The sequence below is a fragment of the Phascolarctos cinereus genome, unplaced genomic scaffold (genome assembly GCF_003287225.1).
Source record: "Phascolarctos cinereus isolate Bilbo 61053 unplaced genomic scaffold, phaCin_HiC Scaffold_8;HRSCAF=390, whole genome shotgun sequence".
NCBI classification, from domain to species: Eukaryota; Metazoa; Chordata; class Mammalia; order Diprotodontia; family Phascolarctidae; genus Phascolarctos; species Phascolarctos cinereus.
Genome location: NW_027556291.1, coordinates 75,575,393 through 75,601,537, shown reverse-complemented (window position 1 = coordinate 75,601,537; position 26,145 = coordinate 75,575,393). Strand labels below are relative to the sequence as shown.

General features: G+C 46.3%; 2 protein-coding genes across 11 annotated transcripts in view; both read left to right on the top strand.

Moving 5' to 3' along the window:
* The window catches only part of ARHGEF9 (Cdc42 guanine nucleotide exchange factor 9), a 286,032-nt gene that overhangs the window by 157,229 nt on the left and 102,658 nt on the right, over positions 1–26,145 (top strand). The window contains exon 1 of one of the 10 annotated variants that reach the window (XM_078148021.1): positions 444–532. The exons of 5 other annotated variants lie outside the window; for them this stretch is intronic. Coding sequence is in view for 1 of the 5 variants with exons in the window: in XM_078148019.1 (XP_078004145.1) it covers positions 796–810 (15 nt within the window). In the remaining 4 variants the exon portion in view is untranslated. Of the gene's footprint in view, positions 1–443; positions 533–708; positions 811–3,199; positions 3,297–26,145 lie in introns of those variants that run through there. 4 more of the 10 variants (XM_078148020.1, XM_078148022.1, XM_078148019.1 and 1 more) reach the window with 4 other exon arrangements.
* LOC144455050 (uncharacterized) lies at positions 57–420 on the top strand. Its single transcript, XM_078148026.1, has one exon. The coding sequence runs from the start codon at positions 241–243 to the stop codon at positions 418–420; it is 180 nt and encodes a 59-aa protein (XP_078004152.1). The 5' UTR covers positions 57–240.

Sequence of the window (26,145 nt, the reverse complement as noted above, 5' to 3'; positions counted from 1 at the left end):
CTCTCTCCCCTGTTGGACTGGCAGCATCTCCAGGTGCTGATCGGAAGTATGCTGGATTCCCCCGACTTGAGCGTGAGCTAAGCTTCCGCCAACCAGCGGGGGAGAGCAGAGCAGAGCAGCCCAATTTGGAGAGCAGAGGGGGAAGCTCGCCGCGCGCCCCCTCCACGCCACGCCGCGTCGCGCCGCGCCCCACCCCAGTGCCCCCTCCATTTTCAGCCTCTCCCGTAGCATGCTGGATGTATGGACAGTTTGGCAGAGCAGAGATTGACGACTCCGAGCCTGCCGGCCCCACACCTGGAGCATTATAGCGTTCTGCATTGCACCATGACCCTGGACGTGCAAACCATCGTGGTGTTTGCCGTGATCGTGGTCCTCTTGCTCGTCAATGTCATCCTTATGTTCTTCCTGGGGACCCGCTGAACGCTTGGACTGTGTGGCCGGTGGAGCTGCTGCTGCTGCCCCTGCTCCTGCTGCTGCTGCTGCTCCTGAGGGCTACAGCCTCTGAATTCATCTGGAGGGAGACAGCAAGAGAGTGAGGAGGCGCAGAGACCCAGAGAGGGAGAGAGAGAGAGAGAGAGAGAGAGAGAGAGAGAGAGAGAGAGAGAGAGAGAGAGAGAGAGAGAGAGAGAGAGAGAGAGAGAGAGAGAGAGAGAGAGAGAGAGACAGAGACACACACACACACACACACACACACACACACACACACAAAAGACAGAGACAGAGAGGAGAACCACAGAGACAGAGCTTTCCGCCTGGGGGGGAAGGCGCCTGGAGTTTCAACATGGCTTCACTGTGATGTGTATGACGTTGGTATATTCTCTCCCTAAATCTTTTGTTGAGCCTTGTTTGTTGGGTATAGCTAGGGCTTTTTTTGGTTTCCCCGGGGCTGGGACTTCTCTCTAGCCTGTGTGTGGGTGCTGCTTGGCGGGGAGGGGGCTGCGGGGGAAGGTGTGTGTACCCAGCTCCAGCGTTCGGGGCACTGTGGTTTGAGGGTAAAAATACCCAAACCTAACCTTTGGGGTTCTTCAGGGAATTTCTGTCTCAATTTCTAGCTACCCAAGGTTCTTTAGGGGGAGGGGGAGGGGCGGGGATTTGCCTAAGGTTAAGGGCTATGGAAAAGAGCGATGAATTCTGACAATCCAAGAGAGCCTTGGGTTTCACATTGGACCTGCTAAAATGCAAAGCAAAATCCCGGGAAGGCAGTGGGCACTGAGAAAATGACTCTCAGCTTTCAATCCCCTTCCCTCCTCCCCCCAGAGGAGCAAGGATTTTCTGAGAGATGAGGTTGGGGTGGGGGCCGCTGTTGGGGTTTGGCACCGGACCTTCTCCCTCGAAATCTCAGTTGGCCATCCAAGTTTTCTAGGGCTCCAGATCATCCCTGCTGGGAAGCAGCTTCTTTCCTTAAAGTCGTAAATGTCAGATTTCAGTGTGGAATCCACCGGCTCTCTTACTGGTCCCTTGGGGTGAGGATCTTGGGGACTTGGCAAGAGGAAAAATCCACAAAGGGTGGGTTTTCCCCCTTTGCGTCTCTGTGTTTGAGTTTGCAGGTTTGCATTTGAGTTTATAGTAGGTTCCCCCCCGCGAAGATCTTCCTCCACAGCCTTGGGCTATGGGTAGTTCAGAGTTAGTTCATTTACAATGACTTTCTTGAAAATTAAGTGCTGTTTTGGGGATCATAGCATTGGAACATGATTTTGGAAAACGTTTTGGCTGCCTTGGTGGTCTCTCCATTAAGAGGTTTTCCTAAGCCAAATGGATCTAGAAGGATCTGAGGTGGGAATTTTTGGCACAAAAATGAGTGAATGGATGGGTGAATGATGGCTAAAGATGATAAAGCTTGAGAAAATATGGCTTACAAGCAGAAATTACAATTTGAGATTGTGCATATAGAGGTACCAGTGGTTATCATTATTACTCATGGTTGTTTTCATTTATTTTATTTATTTTTTATTTTTTTGACCTGGGAAAGCTCCCTTTGGTACCCTGGTAATTCCTGATATTCTGATGCTGGTTGTTAACACTTGTTTGTTTGTTTGTTTGTTTGTTTGTTTGTTTTCCTGCTGATGTCGGCAGATTTCTCTCATTCCTTATTGCCTATATGACTTGAGATCTTTATGGCTTGTGTCGAAATGAACTGGGGTGCATTCACATACACACATACACACACCCAGTGGGTTCAGTGTCAGCACTGGATGCAGATGGACAGAGGCAATGAGTGAAAGAGGCTCCCTAAAATGTGGCTCAGGCCTGGATCCCAACCAACCGGATTTTGACATGATTGGATAGCAGCTAGATATGGAGGAAAGGGAGCCTTCTCCAGCATTTCCAATGGGGCTGGTTGGGGGTGGGAGGAAGCAGTTTCCCTTTTGGATATTCCCCATGAGGAAACTCAGTCTAGGAACTTGGCTGGTATTAATTATGTGTTACTCTGTGGTCCCTTCATAGACAACTCATAGACAACAGATGATTTGTTCCTCGCAGAAGGAATGGAATGGGAGTTCTTGGTTCTAGAGGTGTTGCTCAGATCAGGCATATTTCCTGCCTGGGTGGTTTGGATTCTGCTCCTTTGGGTGCCTGAGGTATTGCTGATGAGACAAGTGGAAGAAGAAAAGGCCTGAATTGTAACCATGGGTGTAGGGGAAGTGGATTTTTTTGGCTGCCAAATGTCTGGTCAAACTCCTTGCATTTTGCTTAAAGCTAGTAGAAAGAGACCTACATTTGGTGTCAGAGGTTCTAGGTTCAGATCCTGATTCTGCTACTTTGTGACCCTGGGCAAGTCCCTTCCCCTCTCTAGGCCTCAGTTTCCTTCTCTGTAAAAGGAAGGGGCTGGACTAGATGGCTTCTGAGTTCCCTTCTAGCCCTGGATCTAGGATGCTATATAAAATGAGAGAGTTGGACAGGATGATTTCTAAGGTCCTTTTCAGTTTTAATATTTTGTGATTTGGGGCTGAGTCTCTGAAGGTTGTTGGTGGGTTTTTTCCCCCCATTTTCCTTCTTTTTCTGGGGAGGGATATGGCATCTGCTTCTTCCTCCAGCCAGATTTGCATGAGGCAGAATCCATCCCCCACCGCTAAGCCAGGTGTGGAGACAGCCCATGGATGTGTCACGGGGCAGATCAGTGTGTGCGTGCATGTGTGCGTGTGCGTGTGCCTCTGTGTGTGTGTGTGTGTGTGTGTGTGTGTGTGTGTCTCTCAGGCAGCACACTGCACACCCCATACATGGTGAGTGCCACACTGAAGCCAGTCCTGCCAGGATTTCGTGGCCTGCTGGGCATTTGACTGGGCTCCTAGGCACAGGTAGGTGGGGGACCCTGGAGCTTTGAGCATGAGCATGCCCTCTTAACTGATCTTTAAGGCAGATGGTGGGCCCTTTTCATGGGTGAGAGGAGTGGAGGGCATTTCCAAAGCAGTCATCTCCAGGGAAATGAGGGGCTTATTTCATGGCAGATGGCAGGGCTATGGGCAAGGCATCCCGCAGTGACAAGGAAGGAAGGGAAGGAAGGGAAGGAAGTTTGTGGAACAGGGAAGGAAAAGTGGCCAGCCAGCATAGCTTGGCCATATTGCTATTCCCTAAAGCTTGGAGATTTTCCCCTTGAGGTTCCAGAGGGTATGTGGGAAGAGCCGGTGGAGAGAAAAAAAATGAGGATTACATCCAAGAGGAGTCTAGTCCTCTAATTTAAAAAAAAATACAACCAACTCTTTCCTCTTTTTTTCTTTCCTCCCCAATCAAATGAGATAATGTATATAAAGTGCCAGTAACCGTACAGTGCTGTAGAGATATGAGTTATGATCCCCCCTCCCTTCCTCTGTCTCTGTCTTCTTCCTTCCTTTCCTCTAGTCCTCCCTCTCTATCTCTTTTCCTTTCCTCCTTCCCTCTCTCTATTTCTTGCTCCTTCTATCCCCCCTCCCTTTCTCCTTCTGTTTTTCTACTCTCCATCATTCCCTCCCTCTCTGTTCTTTTCTCCCTTCTTCCCTTCCCCCACCTTCCTTCATTCCCTCTTTCTTCCCTTCCCCCTTCCTTTTCTTCTCTCCCTCTTCCCTTTCTTCCCTTCCCCTTTCTTCCCTTCCCTTCCCTTCCTTTTCTTTCCTCCCCTTTCCTTTTCCTTCCCCTTCTTTTTCTTTCCTCCTCCTTCCCTTCCCCCTTCTTTTTCTTCCCTCCTCCTCTTTTTTCCTTCCTCCCATCATTCTTAGGGGGCTAATTATTAAGACTACCAACGGGGAAGGGCGGGAGATGGATGGAGGCAGGGGTAGATGAAAAAGTACCTCGGGCTTTGCCCTTAGACCTTCAGGGACCCTGTTCCCCGCCCCCACAATTCCCACCCTTTCTCCAGGCGGGTAATGACGAGCCCTGGCTGCCGAGAGGTGTATGCCCTCTTGCTCCAGGGATTCCAGCTCCCGGCTCCCCCACCTCAGAATTCAAGAAAATGCCCTTTGACTGTATCCTAGCAACTCGTGCATCACTCAGCTCCTGCTGAGCTCTTGAGCCCGCCCTCTTAAAGACCCAGGCACCACCCCCCAGAACGGTCTGCGGGGGTGGGGAGGGGAGGAGTTGCTGCTGGACTTGTTGTCTGCTTTCGGGAGGGCGGGGGAGCCCCTGCCTCTGAAAGCTCCAGGCTCGGTATGTAGGACCCCACGGACAGCTTGGGGCCCGGGCCTGGCTGAGCAATGGAGTCCCTTTGTGGAGCCTAATCTCCCTCTATTCCTCCAGGCCTTCTCCCCTCCCCCACCTCTTCCTCCCTTGGATTGTCCTACTTTATTACTTGGTGGGATGGGGGGGGCCCTACCAGGACTTCCCTTTCACCTCATCTTGCTTTGGGGGGGGGTTTGGGCTAGGGGGAGGACAGCTGATTTCCCTACGTTTTTCACCTGCTGTTCCCCGTCTCCCTTCCCCACAAGCCTTCCATTGGTTTGCATAATACAGCAGCATAGCGAAATGGGAAGAGCCTTGGATTTGGAGGCTGAAGACCTGGCTTCTAGTTACTTAATTAGCCATATAACCTTGAGTAAGTCACTTCTCCAGTCTGAGACTTGGTATCCTCATTTGTAAGCTGCTCCTTCCATTTCTGACATCCTGGGATCCTCTGTTTCAGGGCCTCAGGTGTTCTACACCCCAACCCTGTTTGGGGGCAATCTGGGATGTTTGGGAAGGGGAGAAGGTCTTCCCTTTTGTATGCCTTCCCAGGCCCCTCACTCTGTGTTCATACAATTTTTAGATTTGGAAAACCAGTTCCATCTTGCCAGGCTGAATGGCCAGGAGATTCAGTATAGGGACAGGAAGTACTCTGGGGAGTGTAATGGCAGATTAGTGTAGTAGGGAGACACAGGGCTTGGAGGCAGGAGCCTTCAGCAAGTCCCTTCCCTTCTCGGAGATTCACCGTTCTCTTCTGCAAAATCAAGGGGTTAGTCAGGATGGGCTCTCAAATGGCTTCCAACCCTAATGACTATGATTATGAGTCTGAATCATGGCATCTCAGAGCCAGAAGGGGCCTCTGGGGCCAGCCAGCCCAGCCCCAACCTCAATAAGAGCCCTTTCTACCATATAGATGACAAGTAGCCATTTCCTTTCAGCCCTCCAGTAAGGAGGCAGCCCAGCCCCTTCCACTCTGAGCAAGCTTTCATCTCTGTCATGAGGCCTAGATTCCCTTCTGGGCACCTCTCCCTGTTGCTACTGGTTCTGCCTTTTGGGAACAAACAGAACAAGTGTGTAAAAATGAGGCATTGGGACTAGATGATCTCTGAGGTGGGTCCCATTCATTTTTGGGATCAAGTCATTTCCCCTCCCTTGTGAGGAGGAACGAGAGCTTTGGATTCAATGGCCTCTGAGATGCCTTTTGGATCTAGATTTAGGGTCCCAAGGTGCTGAGCCTTTCAAACAACTGCATGTACAATATCCTCTCCACCTCCCCTCTGTATTCTTCTCATTGCTCCTCGCTACACTGCGTTTGAGATCCCATGATTTTATAAGTTGAGTTGAACACATGTTTTTGCCTTTGATTGCTCACATTGGTCAAGGTTGCGGGCATTTTGTGGGGAAGACAAACATAAATGTGAATAGCTTACATTATCTTACATAAATATAAGATTGCATACATTTCTGTAGCACTCAAAACCCTTTTTTCACAACTGCCCAAGATAGGTAGTATGAGGTTAGACTATCTGGCTTTGTACATGAGGAAACCGAGACCTTTAGAGGTAAAATGACTTGCCCAAGGTCACCAAGCTAGAAGGTGTTAGAATGAATGTTTTAACCTAGGGCTTCTGAGCCCCAAGTCCAGGGCTGTTCCCACAGCTACCTGTGCCAAAGTACAGGTCAAAATGCTGCATGAGGTTAGAGGGAGAAGGTGCCAGAGGAGAATCAGGGCAGGTTTTTTTCCTGCAGGAGGTGGTAATGAGAAGAAATGTTGAATGATTGACTAGGACTTTAGTGTGTGAGGCTCTGCCTTAACAGTGGACGTCTTCCACCAGTTTCTTTGAATTTCTCATAATTATCATTTGTTATGGTACCGTCACATTCATGCATCACAGTTTTTAAGCTGTTCCTCTACTTTGTTTCTGGGGTTTTGACTACTGTGAAAAATACTGCTATAAATATTTGGGCCTATTAGTCTTGGATTCTCCAAGAATCTTGCTTGAACCCCATACACAACAGTGGTCTGGGAAAATCCTACTCCTTTGGGTTAGAGAAAGAGAAGGCTAAGTCCATCAAATGAGATAACATTTGTAAAATAGCACTTAGCACAGTGCTTGGTACAGAGTAGGCACTATATAAATGTGTATTCTCTTTCCTTCCCCTGAGTCTAAACCAGTGAAAGAGGAGGGACTTGCCCAGGGTCACCCAGCTCGAGTGTTTGGTATGGGACTGAAACCCAGGTCTTCTTGTCTCCACTATAAAGGTTTAGGCCTGATTCCTGGCTCTTTGAGATGGATTGGGGGAAGGGAGAGCAGGTTCTGAACACTCTGGCTTTCTCTGATGAATTCAAGTGGATGGTAAGGCAGGCAAGCAAACGGGGTGTTATATAATCTCCCCAAGGGGAGCAGACCTTCCCTGGATCCACTGGGAGGCCAGAATCTTGCAGGAAGCATTAGCTCACATTAATGTAATGGTCCACCACCACATCTCTATTGGGATGCCCACCCCCAGGATTGGGGGAGGGGTGGAGTGTCCAGTTGCTGGGAGCTTGTTAAGGGTCCTGTGCTGACTGCTGACAAGCTTTCTTCTCAATCCTTTGGGAAGGGGAAGGCAACCCAACCTCCTCCTTGTCCAGTCCAATATACTAGGCCAGGACTGCATGTAGATGGGCTCAGAAAGTACCTTAGTTATTAAAGTCTGCCCCCCAAACACTGTGGCCCTTTCCAGAAAGGCCAGGGCAAGGCCCAAAAGATCAGAGCTGCTTTTAGCTCAGTGTGTGTGTGATCATAGATTTAGAGACCACAGAGAACATATAATCTGCTCCTCTTATTTTGCGTGGGAGGAAACTGAGGCCCAGATAGTTTAAATGACTTACCTAAGGTCATAGTCAGTGGCAGAACAGTGATTCATACTTGGATCCTCTAACCCAGCACTCTCTCCATATACCATATTGTTTTTCCCTGGTCCATTTCATGAAGGGTTTCATTGAAGGTTTTGTTTTCTGCTCCCTGAAAATAGCAGCTTTAACAATCATCCATCCCTTTCCTCCAGTCTCTTCTGGGTAAGCTGATGTTGGCTAATAAGGAATCCAGAGAGTCTATAGCTCCTTTTACAGATGAGGAAATTGAGACTCAGGGAAGTGGGATGGATGGCTTGCCCAGAGCCACAGTTACTATCAAAGCCAGGACATCTACCTCAAGATCGCAGAAACTCAGGGCTAGAAGGACCCTTTAAAACATAGAATGGCAGAGGTAGGAGGGACTGAGGGAGGGAGGGAGGGATGAAGGAAAAGACTTATACAATGCCTACTGTGTGCTGGGCACAGTGCTAAGTGCCTTTTATAAATATCTCATTTGATCTTCTCAACAACTGGAAGGTAGGTGCTGTTATTATCCACATTTTATAGTTGAGGAAACTGAAGCAAACAGTGGTGAAGTGACTTGCCCAGGGTCACACAGTTAGTGTGAGGCAGGATTTGATCTCAGGTCTTCCTGACTCTAGACCTAGTGCTCTATCCACTGCGCCACCAGTTGCCTTAGAAAATAAGGTTGCTACTAGAATGGCTCTCAGGGGTCATTTAATGTAATGCCTTCATTTTACAGATGAAGAAACTGAGTTTGGAGAAATTTCTAGGTTCCCTGGCCTTCTTATTAGGTTGGAAAGAAGGGGTTCTTCCGTGGTCATGGCTTCTACTAATGGTAGGGGAATGGCGTGACCTAATCCTGTCCTTCCTGTGGCCTCACAGGGACCCTCTGTGGCTGATTCTTTTCTAATATCAACTCTCTGAGGTCAGGGATCATTTCTGGACTGTATTTGATCAGTGTTGTATCCTTTTATGGTGCAGGTCAAGTCAACAACTCAGGAAGAATTTATTAAATACCCATTGCGTACCAGGCACAAGGAACTCACAGTCTAATGGAGCAGATAACATGCAAACATCTATGTACAAGCTAGGCATAGATAAGATAAACTGGAGATGATCTTGTGGGTGCCGGGGAGGGTGGAGAGGTCACTAACATTGCTATTTGTTGAATTGAAACTTGTCTAAGGAGAGCTTTCAAGCATGTAACTATGAAGACTGAAAGAGAAATAAATAATTCCCTTGAATAGGGAAAAGGGGAAGTTGTCCTGACATGGCTACACGGGGAGCTCACCACCATAGATTTTGAAGAAATAATGTCCAGATCATAGAAGCAGAGCCAGTAATATAGTATAAGTAAGAGAGGAGAGATATGAGTATGGCTGTCATGAAATGTAGTGTCAGGAATGCTCAAGCCGAGGCTGTTGAAAGAAACAGAGGACCAAAAGGGGGAGGGGGCAGGGAGAGATGCAGATGTATTTAGGCTACATTGGGAGAAAATGGAGCATAAAAAGGGGATAGATAGGACCTTTGTTTGGGGCAGGTGGGATGATGGCCGACAATAGAGAGAAGGCCCAGCTGGTCAACTATTATTTGGTTTTCTCGGCAAAGGAGAATGACCTTTACAGTGACAATGACAGACCCAGAATGACTTAACAGGTTGCTGACAGCCCAGAGAAGTAAAGAGATAGGAAGAGAGTCCCCAGCTGCTCTTTGGAATTCAGGTCACCTGACCCAGCTCCTGAAAAAGTGGCTGTCAAAAATCTATATTGGTGAGTTCCCTATGCAACCACATCAGAACAACTCCCTTTTCCCTATTCGTGGAAGACAAGAGAGGTACCACAAGATGGGAGAAGGGCAAATGCCCTGATTTTCAAAAAAGAAGAGAGCAGTCTGCCAAACTATAGGCCAGTGAACTTGACTGTGACTATGGAGAAAATTCTAGAAGGGATCATTGAAGCGAAGGTTGGTAAAATAGGTTAGTTGGGCATAGCCTGACTTCCTCAAAAACAGGCTATGCCCAACTAACCTCAGGTTCGTTGTTCACAGGATGACTAGCCTCATGAGTGGGCTGAAGCCAGTTCCTACCAGCTTTCAGGAGTCAATTGTTAAATTTTCAGCTCAAGCATTTATACCTTGGAAATCAGCAAACTGCTTAATTTATCATTTTTGTTGCTGTCTAGATGTAAGAAAGTGATGGAGAAAATGTCGATGATGCAGATGGATCTTAAAAGTGTGTCAAACATTCTCTCTCTCCCTCCCTCTCTCCCCATCCCCCCTCTCCGAGAGCTGGTTGTTAAAACATTACCAGCATATCTCTGGCTATGCTGGTAGATGAGGGGAATTCTGGGGATGTAATTTAGATTTCAGCAAAGACTTTAATCAAGTATTTCAACCTATTCTGTTGGAGAAGATGGGGAGAGATGAATTAGACAATAAGACAATCAGATGGATTCAGGGTTGGTTGGATGGCTGGACTCAAAGAGTAGTTGGTAATGTCCAATGTCAATGTGGCAGGAGGTCTCCAGTGGAGTGCCTTAGGGATCTGTATTTTTTTTCGGTCCCTTGGATAAAAGCATAGATAGCAGCTTCATTAAATTTGTAGATGACATTAAGCTGAGAAGGAGAGCTAGCACAGAAGATGACAGTCAGGATCCAAAAGGATCTCAACAGGCTAGAACCTTGGGCTGAATCTAGTGAGATGAAAATCGATAGGGCTAAATGTAAAGTCTTTCACTTGGGTACAAAAAATCAGCTTCACAATTTGATTGTATCTGGAAGGTGTGGATAGATAGTATTGTTCTGAAAAGCATCTGAGGGTTTTAATGGGTCACAAGCTCACTGATGTTGTAGCTCAGAAGAATGCCATCTTGGTCTGCATCAGTAGATCCAAAACTAGGGAGGTGATATCATTGTCCTCTGCCTTTGTCAGACATGTATGGAGGTTTGTGTCCAGTTTGGGGCATTGTGGTTTAAGAAGGATGTTGAGAAGTTGGAGAGTATGAAGAAGAGGGCAGCCAGGTTGGGGAAAAGCCTTGGGTCCATGACATATGAAAATTGGTTGATGGAGCTGGACATATTTAGCCTGGAGGAGAGAAGACTCAGGGGAGAAGTGGTAGCTGTGTTCAAGTATTTGAAGAGCTATCTAAGGAGAAGGGATTAGCCTGGTTCTCTTTGGCCCAGAGGGCATAAACTAGAGCCATTGGAGGAAGCTGCAAAAAGGCAAAGGCCAGAAGATCACTTGTTGCTTATGTTATAGTGAGAATTCCTTTTGTATATGGGTTGAGTTAGAGGGTCCCAGAGGTTCCTTCCAACTCTCACATTCTGTGATTCTCTGAATCAAAATAAGCCACCCCTAAGAGCAGACCAGCACCTTATTTTGTTATCTCTCAGATACTTTACCTAGAGTAAGTGTGGCTAATCTGTAAGCTCCATGAGGACATGGACAGTACCATTTATTAACTTTATGTTTCCTCTAGTGTTTGGCACACAGTAAGCATTTAATAAATGCTTCTTGACTCGGCTTGTATACAGTCGACACCTCAGTGTTTATTGAATTGATTTGAATAGTCCTTGATGAGTCAATGAATGAATTCAAAAAGTGATTTCTAATTACTTGCTTTCTGCCCAGCACTGTGCTAATGTTAAAGACAAAAAGACAAATGAGACAGTTTCTGCCCTCAGGGAGCTTATATTCTAATAGGGCAGACAGCACATATAGAGAAATGGGGGCCAGGGAGAATGTTTTTGGGAGTCAACAAGATGGTGAATGGAACCATGGGAGAGTTAATGAAGGAATGAATTGATGAGTTAAAAGAGGGGGACAAACTCTTAACTCGAATTGGGTAAACTCTGTCTCTCCATGTCAGCTGCATTCTCTCCATCTGTGTGCCAGTGTTGGGCATTTGTACTTCTCCCCCAGAAAGCTTTGAATCCATCCCCCGAGGAGGGGGAAGATGGGATTTCTAAGCCAAGAGCTGATTCCTTCTCTCCAGCCCCAGCCTAGGCATGCATATACTGTTATGAATAGCTAAACGGTAGCATTAGCTCTTCCCTATCTCCTGTAGTAACAAAAAGAAACCTTGGGAGAGTGCCAGCAGGAATTGGGTTTTTATCTTGCCACTTGGTTCATTCTCATTGTGCCATGGCCAGCAACCCAGGCCTTTGGTAAGTCCAACTGGATTCCTTCTCTTAGGCCCCCATTTCTCTGCATCTGGGCCAGGACCAAGGCTTCCCACTAGTGTTGCTGGGTTCACATGGCGGCAAACGTCTTATTAAGCCTAAGCTAGCAGGCATTGCCTCTTTTGGACAGTGCCCCTACTTGTCATTTCTGTTCTCACCTTCAGTAAGAGCCACTGTAAGGGTCTAATTGGACATGAGTCCAAAGTAGAGCTGGTCTTGGACTTTATTACCTACGGGGTTCAAGGAGATGATTATAGTAGCTGATGTTGGCATAGCACCTAAGCTCTTATCTTATTTGATCCCTTATCTTATTTGAGCCTCATGATAGCCCAGTGAGGTTGGCATTATGGTACTTATTTTTCCCATTTTTACAGATGAGGAACCTGAGACTGAGAGAAATTAAGTGATTTAGCCTTGGTTACTTAGCTAGCAAGTATCAAAGGTGGGATTTGGACCCAGATCTCTCCTGACTCCAAATCCAGCACTCTCCTCACTCTGCCAGGTGGTATATAGTTGGGCAGGGCAGGGCAGCTTCCCTGAACCTCAGTTTCCTCCCCCATAAAATAAGGACATTGGTTTAGCCAGCCTTGGAGGTCCATTGTAGCCCCTTCCCCACCCTGGCCTCAGTTTCCCCCTTTGGAAAATGAGGAGGTTGGACTAAATAACCTTGAAAGGCCCTCCCAGGTCTAGATTGAAGGTCTTATGTGTGTCAATTCACATAACCTCTCTGGGCTCCAGTTTTCTTCTGTAAAATGTTGAGTTTGGTCTTGATGGCTAACCATCCATGGGCCCTTTCAGTTCTGACTGAATCTACGATCTTCAAAGTCTTTTGGCAACCAAAAGCCAAGAGCATTGGATTTGGCATCCAGAGACCTGGCATCTTTACTCCTGGTTCTACCATTAATTATTTGACTTTGAAGTTGAGAAGGGTTAGTCTGTCCAACTTCCTGAATAAATGGGTTGTTCAAGGCCAGGGGCTCTGAACCTTCTTTGTGTCACGAACTCCGTGAACACTCTGGTGATCTCTTCTCAGAATCATGTTTTTCAGTGAACAAAATAAAATATACAAGATTACAAAGGAAACCTATCATATTTAAATATAGTTGCTAAAATATTTTTAAAAAAAGTTTACAGACCCCGGGTTAAGAACCCCTGGATTAGACAGCTTACGTTTGGCTTGATTCACTCGAAAATCCTCTGAACAATTCTCCAGGGCCCAGCCTTCTTTGAACTGAGTACCTCTTCCCCCAGCCCCATGTTCTCGGTTCAACAGCTCAAGGTCTTCCCCTCCTACCTGCCACATTTCCCTCCCGGTGAGGCAGCTTTGCCAACAGTACTGACTGACCCTGGTGAGGTACCCGCTGCCTCTTGCCTCACTTGTCTTCCTTGGGTCTTTGAATGCAGTCACTGTGGGTACACTTGTCTAGGAGGCAGGTGGGCAGCAGTGGCTCAGCAGGAGAGCAGAAGCAGTGTCTGCAGGCATTGGCTCTAAAAGGAGGCTGGCCAACTGTTGGAAGGATGAGGATAGAGGTGCCCATGGGGGTGCTGTACCAGATTTGCCCACATCTTTCTAACATATTTATTTTTGAATCTCTGAAGAGGAGGGAGCATTGGGAAGGGAAGGAAGGGAAGAGTAAAAGCAGACTTTCAGTTTAGAGCTGGAAGGGACTTTAGAGAACACTTGGTCCCCCATCCTTTCATTTGACAGAGGAGGAAACTGAGGCCCAGAGATGGGAAGTGACTTGCCCAAGGCCCCATAGCTGCTAGTGGCAAAGCTAGGTTTAAAGCCCAGGTCCTCTGACTTGAAAGTGATAGCTTTTACCATGTCCACTAGGCAAGAGCCCTGGGTGCTAGCTGTCCAAAGGAAGCCCTCAGCCTAGGCCCCAGTTCTTTCCTTCCTCACCTCCTAATGCCTGGGGTGCTGGAGCCAGTCATTTGGCTGCTGCTACCTGTAGAGGCCTTGGAGCTGCTCCGGGCAGCATGATTCCAGTAGGAATTGTGGCATCTCCAATGAGACTCAGGGCATAAGCAAACCAAGGCCCTTTACTCTTGGTTCAAGGAACTTTCCATTTCATTTCTTTTTCATTTCTTTTCTTTTTGGCTAGGCAATGGGGTTAAGTGACTTGCCCAGGGTCACACAGCTACTAAGTGTTACATGTCTGAAGCTGGATTTGAACTCAGGTCCTCCTGAATCCAGGGCCAGTGCTGTATCCACTGAGCCACCTAGCTGCCCCAAACTTTCCATTTCAAATGTTAGCTACTCCCTGGCTGTAAGCTCCTTGAAGGAAGGAACTGTTTCCTTCTTTGGCTTTGTGTCTCCACCCCACCCCTCCTAGCACAGTGCTTGGTGCATAGTAGGTGCTTAATTAGTCCGTGTTGATAGGTTGATTGATGTTATAGCTGAAAGATCAGATCACCTGGGCCAATACCCTCTCATTTGATAAGTGAAGATGATGGTGCAGAGAGGTTAAGAACGCCTTGGGCTTTTTAACTCCTGACCGTGAGTACCACAGGGCCTACCCCTGGTATACCACACTGCCTGTTTGGGTAGCTGCTGTGATTAAAAAGTTGTAGGAAATGCCCCTATCCTCTTTCTCCTCCCTTACCCTCCCCCACCCCCCATACTTTGGTCCCATTCCTTTGCCTGCTGGGAAGTTTATTGGATAGTAGGGCCAGGCAGGACTTCTCTCTCTCTCTCTCTGTCTCTCTCTGTCTCCCTACATGTCCATTTTGTGTTGTTTCTCAACTGGATGACCTTGATCCCTTCTCTGGGCATCACTTTGTAAAATGGGGGGGGGGGTGAATCAGATGGTCCCCTGGCTATTCTAGTCCCCTGGCTATTCTAGTCCCTCTCCAGCTTAAAGCTCACTGGCAAACACTGCTTCCTTGTCACTTTACAGGCAGGGAAACTAAGGCATACTAAGGGGAATAAATCCATTGTGGATGAGTTTGAGAGGGAGAGAGGGGGGAAGCTGCCCAAGAATTCAGGACCAAGCCCAGATCATGCTGAACTGTGCTGGATTTGAAGTTAGAGATCATATAGGCAATCTCCTTCCCCACTTTATTTTACAGTTAGAGGCACTGAGATCCAAAGACAGGAAGGTCATGGAGCCAGAAATCTGAAGCTGAAAGGAACCATAGAGGCCATCTGTTTCAACTCCCTCATTTTACAGATGAAGAAAGTGAGGCCTGGGGTAGGGTGGGGAAGGGATATATGACTTGCCTAAGGACACACAGGTGAGATTTGAACCATGGTCCTCTAAGAACCTTCTCAGCCTAAAATCTATGATTCCGTAAGGTTGGCAGCTCAGACACCTACCCACTGGGCCCTCACTTCCCTAGCCCCCTTAGGCCAGCCAAAAAGTGCAGCCTTTCTGTTATATAAGCTGTCTTGGTTGGCCTACTTCACAAGGCCTTTTGTTGGGAGCAAAGCAGGTTTCCTTCCCTGTCAGTGACCAAGCCTGGAGCCTGTTCTGGGGAAGCAAGAGGCTTGTGCCCAACTGGGGCAACTGAGGCTGCTCTTCCCAGGGCATTTCAGGCCAGCCTGAGGCACAAGACAGGCCTACCTTGGCTGCCCTGTTCCCCAGGCTCTGGGCCCTTCCTACCCTCTCCCTCTTTGGACTGTCTGCTGCCTCAGCCTCAGATGGCTTCATTTCTCCGTGGCTCAGCACATAGTGACTGCTCACTAGCCACTGCTGACTGTCTCACTGACTGCCTGAAGCCAAGCCTTGGGACCAAGCCAACTTCCTCATCTTCCCTTCCCTTTCCTTCCCTACCCCAACTCCTCCCTGGGAAGCCCATCTGCAGGTGATGCTGGGAACCTTCTTCAGGTCCCACCCAGCCCTTTTGTCTCTGGCTTGGTATCTTGTGCTGGCCTGCCCCAAGTAAGGCCACTTTTGGGATCCTGGAATTCCTTTGAGAGCTAGGAGGGAACATAGGCTCCTAGATCTGCAGACAAGGAAACTGAGACCCAGGAAGGGGAAGGAACTTACCCTAGGCCATACAGCTAATTAGTGGCCAGGCTGAGATTGGAACTTAGGTCTTCCACCTCCAAATCCAAGACTCATTCAGTAATGAGATGCTGCCAGTGGAGACTGAAGGGAGCAACACAGAGAATGGTGTTGCTTGGGTGTGTCTCTTGCCAAGTGTTGGCAGGCCAAGGGAAATCAATGAGGTGGGTGGAAAGCACCTTCAGCTTTCTGATGGGCTGTTTAGATGCAGATTTCATCTCTGGGCTATAATGGCTCCTCAGGCACCACTTCTGATCTCATAGGGAATATCTGCCAAGGTCCTGTGTTGGAAGCCATGAGAGGAGCAAGTCTTTGGGAGGCTTGTCTGCTCACCTCAGAGATGTTGGAGAAGAGAGGCTGAACAATGCAGCTTGATGCTGGCTGGCTTCTCGCTGTTCAGAAGCTGTCTCTACATTGTCGTTCTCTGTTTCATGGTTCTCTCCAGCTGAGACAGTCCCATGCAACCATGTTTCTATGTCCAAAGTCTCTTTTGGTCACACACACACACACACACACACACACACACACACACACACACACAGACACTGTCCCAAAAGTCTCAGTGCCGTTTTAATCCATTAAAACTTAAAATGGCACTAAGACTTTCAGGGGTACCCTGTGTATAGAGTAAATGTAGAAGTGAATAAGTATAAACTAGTTAAATCCAATGTAGTTTGGGAGGTAGGGCACTAGCTGTTGTGGAGATCAGGAAAGGTTTTAGAAGGTAGTGCTTGAACTGTGACTTGAAGGAAGAGAGGGATTTCGTGAGGTGGAGACAAGGAGGAAGTGCATTCCAGGCATGCGGGATGGCCAGAACAAAGGCACTTGGAGTGGTGTGTGTGAGGAACAGAGAGAACAACAGTTTGGCTGAATTATAGAGGGAGGAAGAGATTGTCCATTAATGCTGGATGGATGGATTGGGGACAGGTTGTGTAGGTTTTAAAAGCCAAAACAGAGTTTATTTATATTTGATTTTAGAGGCAATAAATTGCTACTGGAGTTGATGGGGGAAGGGAGTGATTTGGTCAGACACGCGCTTAAGGAAAACCAGCAGTAGCAACACTGGATGGTGGACTGAAATTGGGAGATACTTGAAGCAGGGTGAATAATCTAGGTGAAAGGTAATGAGGGCCACAACTAAGGTGGTATTTGTGCCAAGCACCCTACTGAGTTCTGGGAATACAAAGACAAAAGCGAAACTGTCTCTGCCTTCAAGGAGCTTACATTCTACTTATATAATCTATTCCCTTATTTAAAAAAAAAAGTTTTTTCCCCCTTTTTGTCATAGAATTATTAATCAACATACATTTCAGTATTCAATGAATTCAAAAGAGGATTGAATAAGAAAATGTGAACTGATAAAGTTTTAAAAAGCATATATTAAATATAATAAATAGTAATAAAATTGACATATGTTTGTGCCCTCTTCTGTGTATTTAAAACATGTTTTATTGATGCTAACTTGGTGGGGGGGACATCTGTATCATTACCCACTAACTCACTTCCTCCCCCACACCCCAAATAAGAGACTTCTCTTGTAATGGATAGGTGTAGTCAAGTAAAACAAATGAAGACATTGGCCACATCTGAAAAAATGGCACATCTCATTGTGCATCTCTGGTCTGTTATTTCTCTGCTGATACGTGAGAGGCATGTTTCATTCTGGGTCACTGTTGGTTGGTTACTGCATTGATTAGAGTTCTAGGGTTTTTTCAAGTTGTTTTCCGCCATTTTGGGTATAATGTCAATTGTTCTCCTGGTTCTGCTCATATCTGCTCAATTAATACAATTCTCATCATGTTTTCCTGAATCTTGTCATATTAGTCATTTCTCCTGGCACAATAGTATACCATTCCATTTTCATATGCTGCACTCTATTTAACCATTTCTGAACTGGTGGGCACCCACTGTGTTTCCAAAAAGGACTGCTATGTACATCTTGCACATGTGGATCCTTGGCCTCCTTGGGGCATATGCCTAATCACAATATCTCTGGGTCGAAGGGTTTATACTGAGAGTGACTTTTGGAGCATAGCTCTCAGAATGGTTGAGTCAACTTTATAACACCGGTAGCAATGAGTGTGTCTGACTCCTCACAGCTATTCCAACAAGTGCTTCCCCTCCCCCCCTATCTTTTTCATCATCATTATTAATCTGTTTGGTGTGAAGTAGAACCTCAGAGTTGCTTTAATGACCATTTCTCTTATAATTGTTGATTTAGAACATTTGTATATGGTGTTGAGTTTGTTTCTTTTGAGAATTTCCTTTGAGAATTCAAAGAATGGAGAATTTAAATCCTCTTTTTTGAATTCCCTTTTTATGTCCTTTGACCATTTATTTACTGGAGAATTGCTATTTTTCTTATGTAAAAGTGTTAGTGTGATTTTTAAACATTTATAGCACTAGGACTTTTGGGACACCTTGTATTTGTAGCAGTTCTTTGTATATCTTAGATATCAGATTTTTATTAGAGAAATTTGCTGGAAGATTTTCCCCCAGTTAATTGTTTCCTTTCTAATTCTAATTGTATTTTTTTTTTTGCTTGCACAAAAGCCTTTCAATTTTATCACCTTTATTCCTTGTTTGCTTAAAAAATTCCTCTCCTAGCTATGGTTGTGAGAAGCATCTCCTTCCCATCTCTACTGTTTTAAGCCATTTGCTGGTTTGTATTTAGGACAAATATCCATTTGTAGTTTATTGTAGGATATGGTGTGAGATGTTGTTCTAAACCCAATTCCTGCCAGATTGCTTTCCTGGTTTTCCTCTAGCTGTCTGTGTCAGATAGGGAGTCTTTTCCCCAGTGAGTGCCACTCTATTCGTCTTCCCCGGGATCCAGTGTCCAAGCCAAAAATCATTTGAGCCATGCCTTTTGATACACCCTCCTACTAGTATCTTTTTAAGCAAAAATCAAACTCAGTTTGCCTTCTTTCCTCAGTCCAATTTTCTTATGAGGAAGGAAATCACATCAGACCAAATTGAAATGATGCGATCAGTGTAACCCACACTAACAACAATCACGTGGCTTGGACTCAGGAAGAAAATATCATAAGGACATTGGCAAACAGGTCCACTCTGATAAGTGGGACAAAGATGATAAAGGGCTCAATGTTTAGTCTGGAGAAGAGATATAGGAGAGGATGGGCTTGTATCACCAGTGGCACTGGCACATAGTAAGTGTTTAATAAATACTTGTTGATAATGGTATTTAAAGGGCTGTCATATGTATGAGGGATTAGCCTTGTTCTGCTTGTCCTCCAAGAAAAAAAAAAACTGAGAACAGTAGGTGGCAGGCAGGTCCAGAGATGCCGCGAGAGAGACAGATGTCGGGTCAATGTCAAGAAAAACCTGACAATGATTAGAGCTGTCCAAAAGTAGAACACCCTACTTTTAAAAGTATTGAGTTCCCCATCATGGGGCAGCAGTAGAGGTGTGAGAGGAGATGTTTGGGGAGGGTTTGAATCCAATCAATTAATTTTATTAAGTGCCTACTATGTGTCAGGCATTGTGCTAAGCTCTGGGGATACAAAAAGAGGCAAAAGACCATTCCTGCCCTCAAGGAGCTTACTATCTGTGCCCTTGGACAAGTCCCTTTCCTTCCCAGAGGCTGCTTCAGACTTTGTAAAATGAGGGCATTGGACTAGATGATCTGTGAGATTCCTTCCCATTCGTGCTCTAGCATTCTGTTTTTAAGGATTTCTTCCAGCTCTTGACATTTTTGTAGTTGTATAAGCCTTTCCAGATTTGACCTTTGATATTCTAAGGCCCCTCCCATATCTGACATTCTCTGTTCTAAGATCCTTCCCAGCTCTGTTGTCCCCTGTTCTAAAGGGCCCTCCCAGCTCTGACTTTCTCTGTTCTAAGGCCCCTCCCAGCTCTGATATTCTGTTCTGAGGCCCCTTCCAGGTCATCAGTGGCCTAAGGTCCCTCCAAGTTCTCATCTGTTTTCAGATCTCTCTCAGGTCTAACACCCATGATCATGCCTTTCAAATTTGATATTCTATTATTCTCTGACACATGCATATTGAGTACTTTTTCCCTCCTGGGTAGCCACTGCCCTTTGTCTCAGTAGTTCAGGGGTGTATGAAATCGTTCCACATCAGAAGGGTCCTCTTTTGGGCCCCACAGACCATTAGCCCAAATCCATTTTTAGCCTCCATCAGCCAATACTCCAGTTCATCATGGGAGCTATTATGTCCTTTGGGTGGTTCTTTTGGTGAGTTTAGAAGATATAGCCCTCAGTGGAAAAGAGAGTATCCTCAGGGGAGTTGGCCTTTGCATGTTCATTTGGTCCCAACTGATACATTTTGGCTTTCATTGAAGGTTGGGTTGAATGAGGGCTATCTCTGTCCTCATTGCCTTCTTTCCCCTCCTCCTCCTCCTCCCAGTGAAGGAGATTACTGCTTGGGAACAAGCCAGCTGGGTGTGCCTGGAGGTCTGACGGCCAGGCTCAGTTGTTTAATGTGGAAAATCGATGGTACAAACACCCCCACCCCAACCCCCAACCCCCACTGCCTAGTGACTCATAGGCAGCAACCAGAAATTCAAGATTTTGGTTGTGAAAAGGGCTAATATTTGCATCCTTTCTTCCAGCCCATTGAGAGCACTTGAATGCACTAATTATTCAGCTCAGAAATGAAATTATTTTGTTATGGCCAAAAGCAACAACCAGTCTCAGCCTGGAACCAACCAGGTGTGAACTACTAAGCTGGGTGGAAAGGGAGGGGAGAGGATGTCAGCCCTGCTGATTTGGGGTCTGGGATCTCTAAGCTCCTTTCAAAGCCTTGACCTGGGTTGCCAGGGTGGGTTGGAGACATAGCAGTTGGGTGCAGCTTAGAGAAACAGACTGGTCTAGTTAGCTTTAAGAGCTCTGATGGAGAGGCTGAAGGTGTTCCCCACCCCAGCCTCCCCACTTGCTTGCTCAGGGTGTGACCCTGGAGCTGTCTCTCTCTCACACACACACACACACACACACACACAGCACCATTCTGTGCGTCATTTTTCCAGAACTAAAGAATGGGAATCATCTGCGTCCTGCTGAATGATGAGGTAGTCATGCTCGACCTGCCTCCCTCCCTCCCAGTGTATGTCATGTGGTGGAGACAGTCCTTTGAAAGCCTAACGAAATGGCAACTTATTATTCAGGAGCTGATCACTGTTAACTATTTAAATACTGGTCCACACCAATGGACTGCGTGGCCAGTTGCAAATTGATTTCTAGGCCCCACAGAATGCTAGGCCATCTGACTTAAGTGTTTTCTACTGCACAGGGGCAAGGGGCAGAGAGAGATGGCAGTGGCCCAGGCTTTTGGGCCTACAATTTGAATCCAGTAACAATACACCTTCCATTCATTGGGGATTCCAAAGCTCATAAAGCACATTGCTTACAGCAGTATTGTGAGTTTAGTTCTCCAGAACTCCAATGGTTCTCTGATCTCTTTTTTAATAATGAAGACCACAGCCCATTCGATGTGCCCATCCTGGGTGATTCACAGCCATTTTCTTCCATTCCTTTGCCGCACAGAGTCCATCCAATGTCTAGGGGCCTTTTAAAAGTTCTCCCTTTCGTTATGTATATTTCAGTAGAGAGCATGGACCACCCACCTCTCACTCTTGACAAAATCACAATGACCTCTCTTCTGCTTTTCTCCTTCATAATTCCCTGTTTGTTAACATGTTGTGCCTTGCTCATCCCCACCTTGTACTCCTATTATCACCCTTTGTGTGATAACTCAAATCCAATTCTTCAGAGACTTGTGTTTTCAAAGACTCTCAGCTATATAACACTAATAGAAAAACTATTGGTTAAGTTGGTAGGGCAAGAATTATCAATCCCATTTTCCAAATGAAGGAACAAAGGTTCAGAGAAGGTGAGTGATGACAGTAAATGTCAGAGCTGGGATCCCAGCCCCAGTCTTCTCATTGAATCCAAAGCCCTTTCTGTCGGTCTTCTCTGATTTATATTTTAATTGAGGATATTCCCATAGGACCTTTTGGTTAGAACCTACTTGCCATCCATGAGCTCACTGCCTCTTTGCAAAAGCCCTGGGGAGGGGGCCAAGAAGGAAATTCCCCCAATGAGGAAATTGGGGGATTTCCCTGTGGCCCAGAGGGGAGTAGTGACTTAACTCAAGTCCCGGAGTTAGAAAGTGACAGAGCTGAGATCAGAAGCTAGGTTTCCTGGGTCCTATCCCAGGCCTGTGAAGGTCCCTGTAGCAGAATTGGTCAAGTTGGTAAAGGTGGCCAGTTTGGAGTGAGGCAGGGCCAACAAGAAAATATGGGTGTTGAGTTTGATCTCAAAATTATCAATGATGACAGATATAAAAGCAGGGAGACCCTGGGGGCAATGGGAATTCTGGCATTGGTCCAGGGTGAAAGAGGTCAAGATATCTATTTAGAAGTCTGCCTTATAGAGAGGACAGTTGAAGTCATAAGAATGTTCATATGCTTTCTCAGGGTACAGAGAAAAACAAGCAAAGATATTGGTTGATCTGTGAACTGGGGTGTCCAAAGAGCTGTGGCCTTTTTCTTCTTTGCCTTCATTCCCTGAGCTAGCCTGTCTCTGCTTTCAGAATAGATTAGCAGCAATGCCTGAGTGAGTTAAATAGCTTGTTTGTCATCTAGAAAGGATTGATCAGTTTCTAAGTTTAAGGTCACCATTTTACTTTTGCAAGGCAGAGCAGTAAAACCATCTTGTCAAGACAGCATGGGCTTAGATTCTTGTAATGTAGCCATGGCTCAGGTTCTTATAATCTAACCAATAGCTTGCTAATGTTCAGACTCCTTAAGAGTCTGCCCAATATGATGAACGTTCTAATAAACCTTGTCTTTGGCTGAAAAAAAAAATCCCCCCTCAGACACATAACACTCACTAGCTGTGTGACCATGGGCAAGTCACTTAACCCCATTGCCTAGCCAAAAAAACAAAAACAAAAACAAAAAAACAGCATGGAGGATCTGAATGAAGCAGGAACCTGAATTCCCTTCCCTCAGGTGTTTTGTATTGCACCAAGGAGTTAAAGAGGGATGTCAGGAGGTAGAAGGACCCTGAGGAATCTGATATAGGCCAACCCCCTCTGTCTGCCAGAGTATGGAATAGCAGCTCAGATTCTGAAGTGAAGTGACTTACCCAAGGTCCCACATAGGATTATTGCTCTAGAGGAAGGGACCTTAGAGGTCATCTAGTTCAACCCCCTCATTTTACAAATGGAGAAACTGAGGCTGGGCAGAAGAAGTGACTTCACACTGCCCATAAGATGCAAAGCTGGTTCTCAAAACCGATTTCTTCTGATATTCTCTCTAGTGCCTGTTCCCCTATGCCAGGGATGCTTCACAGTGAAGTTTGGATTCCATCAAAGGGCTGCACTTGAGGACCTAGAGGTCCACATTTGACCTTGAGGCCACAGGTTCTGCACCCCTGATCTAGTCTCCGCTAGTCTTTATTCCTTGAGTTTCCTCTGAGTCCTGTTAATTCAGCCTTGCATATAAACACACACCCTTTGTGATTGTTAATGTAGGTTTAGCAGAGGAGGGTATACCGTGAAAAAATGTTGGGGTGCTATCTTCAAAGGACCCCTCATTTCTTTGCTTTGTAGATTACCCATGGCTTTTCTTTTTCTGTGAAAAAGACAATTGAGTCGTGTCACTGACACTCATTAGCTGTGTGACCTTGCACTCTGAACCTTAGTTTTCTCATCTGGAAAATGGAAATAATGGTACTTGCTCCAGCTATCCCCTGGGGTGATTGTATGGATCAGGAGATAATACATGCGCTATTGCTTTATAAACCTGTAAGTCTGTGGAGACCTGAGGTGTGATTAAACCATAATTCCACTGGCTCATTCTGTAAGCAAACGATTCTTTAATAATTTGAATAATCCTTCCCTTGTGAGTGTTCTGTTCTAAGACTTTGGCATTGGGGAATATCAGGTATGTTCAAAGAGGCAGGAGTGCTCAGAGATTCCAGCCTCAAACAATAGGTGCATGCATATATATATATATATATATATATATATATATATATATATATGTATATATGCATATCTCCATTCAATGTAAAGCTCCATATTTGGGTTTTTCAAGTCAGTGGCACAAGGGTGAGATGGGGGTGTTCAGCAGCCTGTCTGAAGAAGCTCAGGGGGATTCAATAGACTGAAAGTTCTGGGTGGGATGGGGCAGCCCCCAAAGTGAATGGGACCTAGGATTCCATCTAATATCCAAGAATAAGGAGGTTCGGGCCCCTCTGACCAGGCCTAGTCAGACCCCAGCTAGAGAGGTGGGGCCTGTTCTTGGCTCCCAATGGGCAGAACCAGGAGTAGTGGGGAGTTAAGTTGTAGAAAGGTCTGTTTTGATGTAAGAGAAAATTTCTGAATAATTAGGATTATTCAAAAGTGACATGGGCAGCCTCCAGAAATAGCGAGAGCTCTTCCTTATTGGAGGTATATATTCAGGTGATGTTCTAGACAGTCTCTTATAGTTGTGGTCTAGTTGATCTAGTTGGTCTCTCAGGTCAGGCATTCTTTGGTTCTCTAAAGTGTGTGCTGTTGCCTTCTCTGGGCTCCTGGGACCTGGCTTGGACAGACCACTTGGTGAGAGATGGGGTTTGGGGTGAAGACTGTATTGCTGTGACTCTGCAGGAAAGAATGCCCTTGCTTCCTGGGCCCAAAGGGCGGCCCAAGAATAGGCAGGGGGGAAAAGAAGAAGCAGAAGGCCATCCTCTTCATTGTTACATGGCACTCCCCACCCTCCTTGGTGACCTGGTGGCATGTGGCCAGAGGCTCCCACCTTTAGCAGCAGCCCCAGGGAGGTGGATCAGGAAGGTCAACACAGTGGCCATCCTTCCTTTGTCCTGGCGACTCCCAGACTGACTAAGGCCAAGATAGAGCTTCCTGAGAGATAAGCTGGGTTCTTTCACAGACCTCCCATCCATTTTTGATGCTGGAGTCTTTGGCCTTGTTCCCTTTAGGGGAGAAAGGTAGTTTTGCTACAATCAGAGCCTGCCCCATGGCCACGTGGGAGCCAAGGATGTCAGAGATGAGAGGAACCTTAGAACATAGAATGTTTGAGCTGGAAGGGAGCTTAGAACATAGGAAATACCAGAGCTGAAAGGGACCTTACATCCTAGAATATTAGAGCTAAGAGTAGTCCTAGAAGCCATCCAGTTCAGCCCCCTGAAGGGGGAGGAGAAACCTGAGAGGTCAGAGAAGTCATTTGCCTTTCTTAGGGTAACAACAGTGAAGTTCATGGCAACATCAGACCTAGGTCCTAGGTCTCCCTACTCCAGAGAGCACTTTCTCATCTAACCTGGCCACCAGGGCCCTGCTGAGTTGTTCTTCTTTCGGTAGTTTCTACCTTGACATTAATGAAGTCTTCATGTGAGTTCCCAAAGCTATAATCAAAAAGAAAGAAGAAAGAGGGCTTTGGTTTCCAAGTGGCTGGGCCTCCTCCTTGCTAAGTTATTATAATCTGAGCAGGGTGAGCTCAGTCGTGGTGTGCCAATATTGTCACACCTCGGGAGCTCCTGCCTCAGGCTCCAGATGACACTGGCATATCAATGCGGGAAGGCCTTCCTCTGGCCCTCCTTCTCTGTATTCTTTCAGTAGCACCAGGAGGTCAAGTTCAGGGCTTCCATCTTTTCAGTCATGGGACTAACATTATAAAGACCACTTGAGTTTTATTTTATTTTCTTTTTATTACCCTTCTCCCTTCTGCTTGGTGCTTTAAAAATGCTCATATTGCTGGCAGCCACCCTGAGCTAATTAAATATCTATTTTCAGTGGTAGTCTTTAGCTGGAATACTGGAACAAATCAGAGGAGCTTTGGAAATCTGGCCGAGGGCCACTGTCCCAGACCTGGCTTTGGTTGGCCCTACTGGCTGCTGAGTAACGACTCTTTCCACCAGTAATTGCCTTCTCCCAAAGAGGGCCAGGTAGCTTCTGGCATGGGATCCTGCGTTCTTGGAGCATATCACCTCCTTGAGGGTAGGGACTGGCCCCTTTTGGTTGGTTGTTTCTAGCCTTTAATGGGTGCTTGTTGTTTAATTGAATCAAATTAGAGGCATAGGATCTGAGATCTAGATCTAGAGGAAACCTTAGAGGCCAGCGAATCTAACCGCATTTTACAGAAGAGGAACCTGAGGCACGAAGCAGGGAAGTGACTTGGCCAGGCTCTCTTAGCTTGTTTTGGTATCTTCATGACACCCAAGTTCAGAGCCTATCTCATATGCCCTGCTGTCTCTAATTAAATTAAACTGATCCAGAGCTGAGAAGGACCTTGGAGATCACCTCATGCAACCTTCTCATCTTACAGATGGGGAGACTGAGGGCAAGAGAGCAGAAATGACAGTCCAGGTCGACCAGCTGTCAGGCGATGCTTGAGACTTGCCAATTCGCTTGGGCCTTTCTTTCCTCCCTCTGTGCTTGTAACTCCTGTAAGCAGAATGGAGGAGGAAGAGGCTTGGAAAAGCTT

Coding starts and splice junctions, on each gene's coding strand:
- LOC144455050 (XM_078148026.1), top strand. CDS start 241: ATGGACAGTTTGGCAGAGCAGAGATTGACGACTCCGAGCCTGCCGGCC.